The sequence below is a fragment of the Corylus avellana genome, chromosome ca5 (assembly GCF_901000735.1).
Source record: "Corylus avellana chromosome ca5, CavTom2PMs-1.0".
NCBI classification, from domain to species: Eukaryota; Viridiplantae; Streptophyta; class Magnoliopsida; order Fagales; family Betulaceae; genus Corylus; species Corylus avellana.
The window spans coordinates 10,516,580-10,531,566 of record NC_081545.1 but is presented as its reverse complement, the minus strand read 5'-3'; the positions used below and the strand labels follow the sequence as shown (position 1 = coordinate 10,531,566).

General features: G+C 38.1%; 1 protein-coding gene across 1 annotated transcript; it reads left to right on the top strand.

Annotated features, from left to right (window-relative positions):
• The first annotated feature begins 3,772 nt into the window (after window positions 1-3,772).
• Window positions 3,773-6,051, top strand: LOC132181751 (uncharacterized). Its single transcript, XM_059594989.1, has 3 exons — window positions 3,773-3,977; window positions 4,085-5,367; window positions 5,476-6,051. The coding sequence occupies exons 1-3, from the start codon at window positions 3,773-3,775 to the stop codon at window positions 6,049-6,051; spliced, it is 2,064 nt and encodes a 687-aa protein (XP_059450972.1).
• Window positions 6,052-14,987: the final 8,936 nt, after the last annotated feature.

The following is a 14,987-nucleotide window of genomic DNA, read 5'->3' as shown; positions in this document are numbered from 1 at the left end:
ATAGTAACAAATATATATACAAGCAGTGATGAGAAACCACGTGATCAGTCCAAGTCAACATAGTCATCCCCCAACGCCTAGCCCGTATTACTTGCAAATGAGTTGTGAATTAATAAAAAAATTCAAAACATAGATATATATACAGTGATGTAAATATACGTTAATTCTAAAATGAACCACGGGAACAATGCGTTGTAATATACAGTGATACAAATATACGGTCAATGCAGGCTATAGTCATGTTAACCAAAGAATAACAAAAATAACACAAATATAGCATTACCTCTGTCGGGCGCGAATCTAGATGTCAACGCGAGCATGGCCTCAAGCTGGCGAAAACGGGCCTCAATGATGGCATCTTTCTCTGTTATCTGAGCTTTTTGTTCTTCAATCTGTTTGATCATCTCATCCATCGCATGTCTTTGTTGTGTCCGCTCATCTTCAAGTTCTCTAATCCTATCCGTCATCTGTGAGAACAAGGAGTTCCCAGGATTCTGAGACCATGCCTAGGACGGTGTATAGTACAAATGTATGCTGCCCTGCACCGGTAGAACATTCGGACCCACCTGTCGGACCCTGCCAGCGTACTCAGGTTTATTTTTGTGCGCCTGAGCATACGGGTCATTCGGTGTCCACCGTACCGTCCCTTCAGTCATGCTCGACGTCAATGTCAGGTCAATGGGTATCAATTCCTTCATCCTCTCCTGTACGTTAAATAATAAGTTAGTATCTCATATAAAGAAGGTTAATCATAAATAATTTATCAAAATATATATCGGTGAATACTTACACATCTCTCTTTGACCATTTCATTTTGATAGTTACCATCCTTCTTTGTGTGTGTCGAGATATAAGCTTGCGCTAGAGTCGGAGTAGTGCCCAAAGATAAGGTTTGCATAAAAAAAAAAAAATCATAAAAAAAAAAAAAACATAAACATACGGTTATATATATATAAGACAAATACCTCTTCATGTGTCACCCTAGCAAAGCTTATCGACCCGGTGTAATGATGTGTGTTGTTTTTTGCTCGCAATGCCTTCATGTAGGCAGCATACTCCTACACAAATACCATTTTTAATATGTCTGCCCTAACACAATTACAATTAATGAAACTACACTCGTGACCTACCTGATTCTTCTGGTCGCACCATTTATCCAACAACACATCCAAGTCGTATGCGTTGTATTTCGAAACGGCATCTTGACTCATTTTTGCCTTCACGATATCAGGAGTATCACCCGGCTGAATTTTTATCGCTTCTTTCACTGAGTGTCTCCAACTCTTCAGCTTCACGCCCATATCTCGGACGCGTCCTTTTTAATCGCTTCGAGATTGTACTCAGGTGCGATGTAAAAGTCTGTTTGCACAAGTTAAAAAAGTAAGGTGTATAATTCACGTATTAACAGCGGTTGACATAATGAAATACATATGCTAAAATATAACAGATAGTTTTACCATATCATCAAGGCGTCCCATATATCCTCCTTTGTACGGGGTGGTACTTGCGTCCAGTCGTCCCGCAATCTAACATAATTCTTGCTCCTTATGATGTTGTCAGTCATCCTCCAGAATTTCATCCTGCTAAATCCTACGGGCTGCCACGCTCTATTGTACTCGCACGCGACCTTTTGCCCGGTGAGGACATCCCACGTTTTCTTCGATGGTTTAATGGTCACCACTTGAATATGGGTGCGTCGGTCTCGATCGATGCGTAACACATTAATAATTACCGATGTTAATTATTTGCAATTCAATAATAACTACATGACTTATATACGTATTCAATATTGATATTTTTTTCAAGCAAAAATACTTATTTATTGTCCGAAGCTGGCGACTGCCCAACACATATGGAGTAGGGTCATTGGGCTGCGAGTCATGCGTGACACCTATCCTATCATCCACGTCCACCGGTCCTTGTGTCTCGCTGTCCTTTGGTTGTGATGGCTCATAGTAGTTCAAACCTGTGTTCTCATCAGGGAAAAATATCCGCTTTACATGGCCATGTGAACATATCCCTAACTCACTTATCGTAAGTAGCGGACTAGACATATGAAACTCTTGCTCCGTGTCGTATGTTGTCGACTGAGACCGATACCCCATCTGGGACCCTTCTACATGCTCTGGAAGTACTGGTCTATACCCCTGGTCGTCTACCTGTGAGGACCTCCGTCGTCTACTCTTCCCCCTAGTACTCATATCAACTTGTGAAACACATCACGCACCCAATTAATTATATATACAATAAATAAAATATGCACCACAATTACCAATCAATGTAAAAAGAAGGGAAAAATACACTTTACCCCCCTGAAGTTGTACACCTCTGTTGATTTTACCTCCAATGTTTTAATTTTTTCAATTTACCCCCCTAAACTTTAATTTTTTTGCAATTTTGCCATTCTGTTAAAATTGTCTGTTATGTTGGACGGAATCTGCAACACGTGCGCTGCACATTCAAGTCCGGTGAAAATGTTTCTTGTAATGCCCCTAACCCCACGCTGCATGGAAAACCCATGGCTGCTTCCTCCACGTGGTAAAGAGAAAAAAACAAACAAAAAAAAAATATAAGAAAAAAAACCCTATCCCGTCGCTTTCCCCCCCAACCCCTAACAGCATATCCTCCACGTGTTTTAAAAAAAAAAAAACAGAAGAGATAAGGACAAAACCCTACCCCGTCGCTTTCTCCCCAACCCCACACAAACCACTTTACATAGGTGTGGTGCCGTCATCAAACGAAGTGGTCCAAAATCTTCTCCACGGTTGATTCTGTCTTGGTCATCTTCGGAATACGCAAACAAGGTAATCGGCGTATTCATTAATTTTTTTTTTCCCAGCTTTTCCCCGAAAGCAATGTTCCTTTTCCTTTCTTGTTTGGGTAAACCGATTGTTTTCAGAAATTAGGATTTGGGTAAATGTTTGTTTGTTTGTGGATTGTGAGACCACATGATATATGGCTCATTTTTTGTGGATTGTTCCTTTATGTGCATGTTAATTTTCTGTTGGGTCGTTGTTTGGTAGAAGACAAAACCCTAGGTAGGGCCATTTTGCTTTCACATGATATTTAATTGTTTGGGTAACGTTGGGTGCATGCGTTTTTTGTTTTCCCAAAAAGAAATGTTCATTTTCCAGCTTTTCTCCGAAAGCAATGTTCCTTTTCCTTCTTGTTTGGGTAAACCGATTGTTTTTCTGAAATTGGGATTTGGGTAAATGTTTGTTTGTTTGTGGATTGTGAGAGCACATGGTATTTGGCTCATTTTTCGTGGATTGTTCCTTTATGTGCATTAAAATTTTTTGTTGGGTCATTGTTTGGTAAAAGACAAAACCCTAGGTAGGGCCATTTTACTTCCACATGATATTTAATTGTTTAGGGTAACGTTGGGTGCACGTGAGTTGCAATTTCATTTAGTGGTCCCATGTGACTTTGTTGCAATTTTAATGTTGCAGCTTTTCCCTACAAACTGTACAGGTGTGTGTTACTTTTGATTAAATATTGGGGAAAATAGTGTAGATGTGTGTGTTACTTTTGATTAAATGTTTTGGGAATGGTTAACGTGTAACACGTTTGGATTAATTATTGAGTTAGGGTTTTAGTTAAGTTATAATTAAATTTAAAGTTAAGTATATAGAGTTTATATAGTAAAGTTAAGCATATAATTGTTCATTTGTTTAGGGATAAGAGATAATGGGGATTAACTGAAACATATAAAATGTCTTCCTAAATATTTTGTATCTGATTAAATACTGCATTTTACTTATTCACTTGCAGGATGGGTACTTCCAATTTGGTGTTTGAGGTGCGGTACGGGGGTAGGTTCGATCGACAGTTTGGGTGGGTTTATGTGGGGGGTGAGGTTGTAGTCCACCACGAGAGTTATGACCCTGACAAATTGTCTTATTTTGAGTTGGAAGATATGTTAAAAGAGTATGGATATGGGTCAGGAGACTTGATGTATTTTAAACACCCTGAAAAGGGTTTAGATGATGGGTTGTACCTGATAACATCTGACCATGATGTTATGTACATGGCTGCTTGTCATACTAGTATTACATTGTGCATTTATATATACAATCTTTTGTAGAGAGGGAAGGTGGTGAGGGTGATGACGATGGTGATGATGATGATGAGGGTGAATGTAGGGTCGATTTGAATGACCCCTGCTGGGCAGATAAACTTAATGACAATGAAGATCTATTTGATGTTGATGTGGATGATGGTGACCATGGGGTTGGTCCATCGAAAGGGACTATTAATAGGGATAAGATACACTTTAAAGATGGTAATGGTGCTGGTGCTAGTGGGGATGGTGAGGATGAGGTTGAGGTTGAGGTTGAGGATGAGGATGAGGATGAGGAGGAACATATTGATGGAAGTCATAAGGTACATAGTGTCGGAAAAATGATTTGTTTTGAAGATGATGAGGAGGATAATGACACTAACTCAGATATGGGTAGAAGTGACATATTAGTGTCACCTATACCTAGTGATGAAGAAGATGAAGCAACATCTCTCCCTACCAATTGTGACTTCCATGTTGTGGACCTAAATGATCCAACTTTGAAGCTTAAAATGAGATTTCCAAACATACAACAGTTTAGGGAGGCTGTAAAAGAATATAATGTTAAAAGGGGGAAGGACATTTGTTTCAAAAAAAATGAAAGAATGAAGTGTATAGCTGTGTGTAGAGATGATAAGTGTCGGTACCGAGTGTATGCACGACAGATGGAGGACGAAGTATCCTTCCAAATTAGGTCTATGCAACCTAAACATGTTTGTGGTAGGAAATACAAGAGTTCAATAGTTAACTCCACTTGGATAGCAAATCAACTGATTGAGAAGTTTAAGGTTCAACCAAACATGCCTTTGGAAGTGATACAGCATGAGGTGAAGGAAAAATGGAGGGTTGATGTGACTCCGAGCATAATGTATCGGGCTAGGAGAAAAGCTGGGAAACAAATTTATGGTAAATTGGAGGGTCAATATGGTAGGTTGTGGGACTACTGTGAGACCTTGAGAAAGACCAATAAGGGTACTTGTATCATGATGAAGGTTGAGAGACCAAACCCTAATTTGCCTCCTAGGTTTCAAAGATTATACCTCTCTCTAGCTACAATGAAGAAAGGATTTATAGAGGGGTATAAGCTTATAATAGGGGTGGATGGATGCTTCCTTAAAGGTGCATTTAAAGGTCAACTCTTGGCTGCTGTGAGTAGGGATGGCAACAACAACATGTACCCTATTGCATTTGCTATTGTTGAAGCTGAGACGAAAGACAGTTGGATTTGGTTCTTGGAAACCCTTGTCTCAGATCTTGGGACACATGATCAGCATGTTAGGCCTACATTTATTTCTGATCGACATAAGGTAAGAATTATTACCTTCTCATTTCTTATTCTTTAGGGTTTAGGGGGGAAAAAAAAAATTGTTTTGCCTCATTCTAACTATATTGTCTCATATGTTTATTTTTTCTAGGGCCTTATACCTGCATTGAATGAAGTGCTTCCAATGGCAGACCACCGGTTTTGTGTTAGGCATCTCTATGCCAACTTTAAAAATGTAGGGCATAAAGGAGTAGCATTGAAGGAAATGCTATGGGGTGCAGCGTCTGCTTACACTGAAGGAGAGTTTACTGCATATATGGAGGGGTTGAGGGGAATGAACAAAGATGCCTACGAGTACTTGAACCGAGTGGATCCTAGTTGCTGGTCAAGAGCATGGTTTAGTGAGTATTATAAGTGTGACCTCCTTGTTAACAACATTTGTGAGTGTTTCAATTCCTATATTCTTAAAGCCCGTGACAAACCTATATTGACAATGCTTGAGATGATAAGGAAAAAACTAATGAGGAGGTACCAAGCTAAAAGAGAGGGCATTGAGAAATTGACCGGAAAGTTATGTCCTAGGATAGTCACGAAGCTGGAAGAAATTGGGATAGCTGCATCAGATTGTGTTGCAGTTTATGCTGGGGAAAACATGTTTGAGGTTACTTGTCCGACTGGGAAACAATTTGTGGTGGACTTGAGAAGGAAGTTATGTGGTTGTAGGTAATGGAAAATTACCGGTATCCCATGTCCTCATGCATTTTGTGCTATACTATATGATTGCGGGGATCCTGAGGATTATGTGGATGAGTGTTATACAATAGAAAGGTATAAGAAGGCATATGGCCCTATTATCTACCCAATGCCTAGTGAGGAACAATGGATCAAGACACAACATGACCATTTGGAACCCCCTACCTCAAGATTGCAGCCGGGTAGACCTAAGAAGCAAAGAAAGAGGGGTCCAGATGAGAGTAGAGATCCAAAAAATTCAAATAGAATGAGGAAATTTGGAGCAAGGATGAAATGCTCTAAGTGTAAGGTTCTGGGACATAACAAAAGGGCATGTCCAACCAACAGGAGTGGGGCATCCAATTATAAAGGACCTACCACGCCTGCATCAAGTGTAAGTTATTTATATAGGAGTTTGAATTCTTTACTTTATGTATTTCTTTTTACTAAATTCTATACTTGTCATAATTGTGTTTTTATTTATTGCTTTTATTTTTTAATTTTTAGTTTCACTTACTTGATAGGCACAAACCGTTGGTTCGAGCAAGAGTACAATGACTAAACCTACACAAAGAAAGAGGGGACCACAAAAGATTAATTGAATAAGTTGTAATTGTAACAAGTCCATGTTTGTCTATTCAATAATATGTACGTAGTTGACATTTGTTTGTTTTGTTTGTATTGGTTGATATAAGAAGGCAACAAACGCGTGTAACCGTGGTGGTCCACTAGTTGGTATTAGTCGTGGCCCAGAAGGTACTGCCAATGTTTCTGTGCTAAAGGTACTTTACTAAGCCGTATTTTTGTGCATATACCTCACCGTACTTTGAATTTGTGTAATATCCTTATTCTTTATTATTTTTAATATATTCCATACTCTTTTTTTTCCTTAAATGAAGAGTACGATTAGTGATAATGCAGTTGCTATGAGACAGGTTCCACCCCCAGGCCCACCTGCTTCAAGGACTCGATAGTCAGACAGGTTGAAGGGAATTTGCCGTAGCACTCCCATAAATCCGGGTGTACCTATCCATATTGATCTTACAGGTCAGGTTGCATCTAGTCGTGCAGAAACCCAACCCAAAGGCAAACGTATTGTGACAACCATAGAGAAGGGCATTGGAGTCATGGAAGCCAAGAAGAAAAAGATGAAGCCTAATTGGAAACATTAGGACTATTTGATGATAGCTTTTTGATGTGAACAAGGCTTTGAAAGGCCTTCTTGATGTAATTTGTGATATTGTATGTGTTTTGAAACTCTTTTCCACACTTTTGGAATCAGTGGTGTAAATGACGATGAAGCCTAATTGGAAACATTTGGACTATTTGATGATAGCTTTTTGATGTGAACAAGGCTTTGAAAGACCTTATTGATGTAATTTGTGATATTGTATGTGTTTTGAAACTCTTTTCCATACTTTTGGAATCAATGGTGTAAATGATGATGAAGCCCAATTGGAAACATTAGGACTATTTGATGATAGCTTTTTGATGTGAACAAAGTTTTAACCTTTTTCAAGTAATTTGTCAATTGACTTGTATTTTGAAATACTTTTTTTTATTTTGGTATTATGATAGCCTATTATGATACCAATTACAAATCAATCTATGTTTAATTGCTAATTTATGGTGTAGCAAGACTTACTTAAAATTTAGTTTTCACTCCCAACATTAAACAACACAATGACAAAGCTGCATTCATCAATGCATATAACAAGTCATGTTCAAGATAGAATTCCTTAATTACACAAATACGTCAAATATAACATATTACTACACATTCATTACTTCGTTCGTCCTATAAACACGTTATAAAGACATACAACATCAAAATAACATGTCAATTGAAGACATACAAAATCACAAAATGATGAATGTCGGCCACTGACACCCACACCACACATCAAGCCAATTTCATTCGACCAACTGTGCTTTCATGCAATGGTTTGGAACTAAATCTGAACCAAATGATGCACAAGTACAATCCTAAAATGACCCATGAACACACTAGCATTGTCTCGTAATTCTTCTTTGTTGCATGGAATTTGATCTGTCCAATCTCAATTTCGTTACGATATCCGGCAATTTCATCAGCCATTACTGACTTAAGTTGTTGGCCTTCTTTCTCCAATTCTGACATAATCTTCGCAATTCTTTATCCATTTCAGACTTCACCTTCCCAACCTCAATTTCAACCATCCGTTGACATCGTTTCACTTCTGCCACCAAATGGTCATGTTTCTGCTTCAAAAGATTTAGTATTACTTTATCATGATCACACGGTTCAGGATCAACCCAGTCAAAGAAACCACATTCTCTGCCAATCTGTAAAATTTTGGGTTGGATTAATCATGAAACAGAAAAAGACGACACAAGGAATAACCAAAATTAACCTAAAACATAATAATATGAACATTTTTACTAAAACATTCAGACTTAAACAAATCTCAAACATTTATTACTAAAACCCTAAAGAAGCAAAAAATACTAAAAAAAAAACAAAAAAGACACAAGGAACAACCAAAATTAACCATAAACATAAAAAACAATGAACATTTTTACTAAAACAATCTTACCTAAACAAATCTCAAACATTTATTACGAAAACCCTAAAAAATAAAAAAAAATACAAGCGAAACACCCAAAATTAACCTAAAATTAACCTAACACAAATTTTTTACCTATCTTCCAATTTTGGCAGCTAATAAACCTCCTGCCAAAATTTTCTTTGGTTTGGGCTATTCTGACGAGAGTGGGACGCTCACAATAGCAAACCTGCGAGGTCCAGGTGCGTTTCTTGCCCAGCTCTGCATTGACTCAGAACTTGAAAATTGGCTTGAGGAAGACATCTTTTACCAAACAACGACCCAACAGAAAATTAACATGCACATAAAGGAACAATCCACAAAAAATAAGCCATATACCATGTGGTTTCACAATCCACAAACAAACAAACATTTACCCAAATCCCAATTTCTGAAAACAATCGGTTTACCCAAACAAGAAAGGAAAAGGAACATTGCTTTCGGGGAAAAGCTAGGAAAAAAAAATTAATGAAGACGCTGATTACCTCGTTTGGGTATTCTGAAGATGACCAAGACGGAATCAGCCGTGGAGAAGATTTTGGACCACTTCATTTGATGATGGCACCACACTTGTGTAAAGTGGTTTGTGTGGGGTTGGGGAGAAAGCGACAGGGTAGGGTTTTGTCCTTATCTCTTCTGTTTTTTTTTAAAAAAAAACACGTGGAGGATATGCTGTTAGGGGTTGGGGGGGAAAGCGACGGGATAGGGTTTTTTTTTCTTATATTTTTTTTTTGTTTGTTTTTTTTCTTTACCACGTGGAGGAAGCAGCCGTGGGTTTTCCATACAGCGTGGGGTTAGGGGCATTACAGGAAACATTTTCACCGGACTTGAACGTGCAGCGCACGTGTTGGAGATTCCGTCCAACATAACAGACAATTTTAACAGAATGGCAAAATTGAAAAAAAATTAAAGTTTAGGTGGGTAAATTGAAAAAATTAAAATATTGGAGGTAAAATCAACAGAGGTGTACAACTTCAGGGGGTAAAGTGTATTTTTCCCTAAAAAGAAATAACAGAAAACAAGTCAATTAATGTGAATTTGATGTATAATTTTATTTTTTTGAACCACATACGATTATATGGGATCAAAGTCTGGTCGGACGTAGTCAATGTCATCCTGCAGATCCACTTCATTATTATTGGTCAATGGGAGTGGCTCACACTCGTGGTACTTGGCACATTTATTATCAGGACCTTCACCCTAACCAACATCGTATACGTTTGTAGGTTTAGTCCTTACAACACAAGCCCAATCAGGGTCCTTTTCATCTTCGACGTAAAAGACTTGGTCAACTTGTGACGTTAACACATACGGCTCATCAATAATTTGATGGCCCCAGTGGACAAGGTTTTTGAAGCTGACAAGCATCATGCCATACTTGTCTACTTTGTACCCCCTGTCTCTCGTATTGTCCGCCCAATCACACTTGAACAGAAAGTACTTGATCTTGTCGAAGTACTCCACCTCAATTACTTCCGTTAACTTCCCATAGTACGTTTCGCCATCAAAAGTCAGCACGCACCGGCCGCTGTTCTGCGTCCTCTTTTCGGCATCGAATTCAAGAGTGCGAAACAACTTCTTGTTAACTACATATCTGTTATATCTGGTAGCTGTCTCCTTCGACCCTCTACAATGTATTACCAGTTTCTCACCTACTTCCTTCCTGTGTCGATTGTCTAATCGATTGACCTGCGAGTATATTACGTACAATTGACAATAAAGAAGTTAGTTTTGTTAATTGTTATGAACCATAAGTAAATATAATCGGACGGTAATAGTTAAACATCACGGTAGTCTTACGTAGTCACAGTACCAATTGCAGAACAGCTCATGATGTTGGATTTTCAACTGATCCTCCGTCGTTCACGCCCTATCACATGATCGCCTAAGTGTATCAATGTGCACCCTACAATACGAAATTAGTTCAATTATAATTTACAACTAAGGGTACAAGGTGATATTGAAGTTGCATAGACTACTAACACAACTTACGTTCGTAGTTGAAAGAACTCGTTCAAGTTAAACATAATGTATCGGTGAATCTGTGTCAATGTGACACGGTTGAGGATGACTCGTGTTCCCGCCCCCTTTGAACTATTCAGGTTTCTTTGAGCCCTATTATGAAATGTTGGTGCGTTGTCTAAATATATCGAGCAGAATGCCACCAACTCAGTTGCTATGTAGCTCTCCGCAATGCAGCCCTCAGGAGCCGTTTTATTGCGCACATTAAATTTAAACTCCCAAAGCTCTTACATATGAACGTAATTCATTCATTACAGTTAGTGATAGTTTTATAATAGTGGGAAAACAAATTGATGAATAATTGTAAAGTTATTTTACCTCTCTGCCGGATACATCCACCTATACTGTACCGGTCCACCGAGTCGGCATTCACTGACAAGATGCACGACCAAGTGAACCATTATGGTAAAAAAACTTAGGGGGAAGACTTGTTCCATTTAGCACAAAGTGATACAAATGTCACCCTCTAGTCGGTCCATATCCTCTTGTGTCAATGACATTGAACATAGGCCCCTGAAGAATGCAGACATCCCGACAAGTGGTCTAACCACATTACTTGGTAGTGATCCACACAATGCAATAGGGAGAAGTTGTTGCATAATGACATGACTGTCATGGCTCTTCAAACCGGATATTGTACGATCAATGAGTTGTATACATCAGAAAATGTTCGAGGCATATCCGTTTGACACCCTTACATTTTAAAACACTTTCAAAAAATGTGTTCTCTCGTCCTTAGACATCGTGTGGCAAGCTGAGGGCATATATGTTTGACCATTCTCGCCCGTGTACGGATGAAATGTATGTCTCAACCCCATTTCTTGCAAGTCTGTGCGGGCTTAGAGGTTGTCCTTCGTTTTCCCTAGAATGTCCAGTATTGTGCCAAATATGTTGTTCATCACATTTTTCTCAGTGTGCATGACATTAAGGTTGTGCCGTAATAAATTATCTTTCCAATATGGCAACTTAAAGAAAACACTTTTCTTCTTCCACAATACATTAGCAGTCTCTCCTCCTCTTTCTGTAGGCCCACTCTTCTTTCGTTTCTTGTTTTTTTTTTTTTTCTTATTATCCGTCTTTGCCTTACAGGCATTCTCATCCCCAAATGTCATATCTTCTAATTGTCTAAGAATTTCATTTCCACTTAGCACATCGGGGGCACATTCAAGTTCTGGCTTGTCATCAAATGTTCTTTTGTTCTTCCTCCACGGATGATCCATGGGCAAGTATCACATCTGCCCCATATAACAAGATTTCTTGCCGTGTTTTAACCTTTTGGACCTTGTTGAGTACATACAGCAGGTACATGCCTTCTCATCCCTGTTAGGCCACCCGGACAAATCTGAGTATGCCGGGAAGTCATTAATTGTCCACATCAACTACGCTCGCAACACAAAGTTCTTTTTCTTGGAGACGTCAAATGTGTGTACACCTACCGTCTATAGTTCCTATAACTCCTCAATTAAGGGTCGAAGGTAGACATCTATATCAATTCCAAGAGACTTTGGGCCTGGGATTACCAGGGATAGTATAAATGACGTTTGTTTCATGCACGTCCAAGGAGGCAAGTTGTACGGTACAAGCATTATAGGCCAAGTGCTATGGGATGTGCTTATGTTCCCAAATGAATTAAATCCATCCGAGGTTAGTCCAAGCATGACGTTCCTGCTGTCCGCTGAGAAGTCTGGATGTAAATTATCGAATGCCCTCTATGCTTCATCATCAGCTGGATGCCTCAATATACCGTCCTTAGTTCGGCCTTCTGCATGCCACCTCATATAGGGGCAGTATGCTCTGACATAAACAGCCTCTGTAGTCGTGGTATGAGTGAAAACCACCGCAACACCTTGACCGGGCGTTTCTTAGTCCATGATATGGGTTGACCATCCTTATCCAAATGAATTTCATCCTTCTACTTAGATACTCCACAAACGGTACATGAATCTAAATCCTTATTGTTCTTCCAGAATAACATACAATCATTTCGACACGCCGGGATCTTCTCATACTCGAGGCCCATGTTCCTTAGAAACTTTTTCACCTCATATGTATTAACCAGCAAAGCTTCATCACTCGCAGGCAGCAACTAATTGATGAACTCAAGGAAATATGAGAATATCGCGTTACTAAGTCCGCCAACGCACTTCAAGTTGTACAGATGTTCAGTAGCATTAAGCTTGCTATGTTTGGTCCCATTATGAAGTGACTTCTTTGTCTTCTTAAGCAAGTTGTAGTACTTTAGTATGTCACCTTCAGCGGCTTCTTTATTCACAGTTTCTTCATTCCCTTGCACCACCACTTCAGGCTCACAATTGTTTTCCAAGACACCATCCATGCCGAATAGATCACGCAACATTGCGTGCATGTTTTCACCTTGTTCTATGCTTATACCCGCATCTGTGATCGTGGTAGTCGAATTAGAGAGTGCCACAGGAGACCGTACAAGCTTCTCACCATGATAATACCAGTTTCCGTATATAGCCATTATTCCTTTACCCCTTGTCAAGTAGTCAAATACGAAACCCAGCGGGTGGCGCTGCTTATTACGACACCCCTTACAGGGGCAGTGAATTTTTTCTTCAGGGATTGTACAGTTCATAACTGCGAAGTTCACGAATAATCTACACCCGTCTTTGTATTCCCTCGTACATCTAGGCTTTGTCATCCAACTCTTGTCCATAGCTTTAGTTACTAGAACCCTAATTGAATAAAATAAATCTAGGTTAGTTAGTTAGTTGTTATTTTTTTTAGTGTATTTCTTTAATTACATCGTTTCAATTTTTTGTTTATTTTTAACAAATAAACACATGCATTTAGTTTTAATTATAACATCTACATAATCTAAATTTGCAAAACCTAAACAAAATTAAGGTCCAAATTTAAATGCATTTGTTATACATGGGGACCTTGTTTTTTTTTTTTTTTTTGTTTATTATAACATTTATGCATTTGTTATATATGGGGACCATAGATAAAATAAATCCAGCTAGCTATATTATTTGTTTTCTTTTGTTTTTTTTTTTTCTTTTTTTTTTTTTTTTAACATTTACATGCTTATTCTACATTTCCAAAATCTAAACAAAAATTAACGACCATATACAATGCATTTGTTATTTATTATTATTATTATTATTTTTTGTTTAAGCAAGTTTTTTGGTATTTTTTTTTTTTTTGTTCTTATAACGTGCATTTGCAAAACCTATACAAAATTTAGGTTTAAATCTAAATGCAAAAACCTGCACAAAAAAACCTACTTTAAAAAAATATACGTACGTAATTTTGCATACATTAAACAATATTCCCACCATACAAAACATATATCTCAAACAAATAAATTAATTAGCTAACATGTAAAATTAATTTACTAATATAACTATATCAATAATATATAATAAGACACACTATAAATTATATATTTATATAATTTATTTATTTATATAACATATAAATAAATAAATCAATTAATATATATATACTTTATGCAATAACACACTATGTATATATATATATACCTGATCTGGAGAGGCTGGAGAATCGCCGGAGGGAGGAGCGGCGGTGATGACGGCCGGTGAGAGAGAGAAACACTAAGAGCTAGAGAGAGGGTGAGAGAGAGAACGCCCGGTCACTAGCGAGCTAGCTAGTGAGAGAGAGAATGCAGGTGAGCGAATGCGTGTGACTGTGACGGAGACGGAGATATGGTCGGCGCTGAAAAAAAAGTAGCGGAGGGGAGGAGGTTGTGGCATGCGCGGGGGAGAAAGAAAGAGAGGTAAGGAAAAAGAAAGAAGAAAAAAAGAAGAAGAAGGAGCTGAGCCCAGGCTGGACTCGCGCCTTCCCGAGGTATGCTTCTTGACGTGTCACCACAGGACACATCAAGAATTGCAAGATAAATTTTTAAATTTTAAGTTATATCATTTTTTTTTTTTTTTTTATCTTATATAACACATTATACATACAATATACCTAAAATTAATTAGAAAGTAAATAAATTAATATTCTAGATGTACAGATAATGAAATCCATTTTTTCGTGAGGCCGGGTTCATGTGGGGTTTGCGGGTCTTATAAAATAAATGTATTCTGTATGTTCTATTTTTTTAAAATTAATATGGCTATTATATTAATATTAGTAGAATGATTTATGCATGATAATATTACTAGAATGATTGATGCACAACAAAAAAATTGCTATTTTCTGACGTGGCAAATAGTACATAATTTTTGCCACGTCAGCATTTTCTGACGTGCAAAAAATGCTACGTCAGAAAATATTTTCTGAAGTGCTAAAAAATAGCATGTCAGAAAATTCTGACGCGCCAAACTGGCGC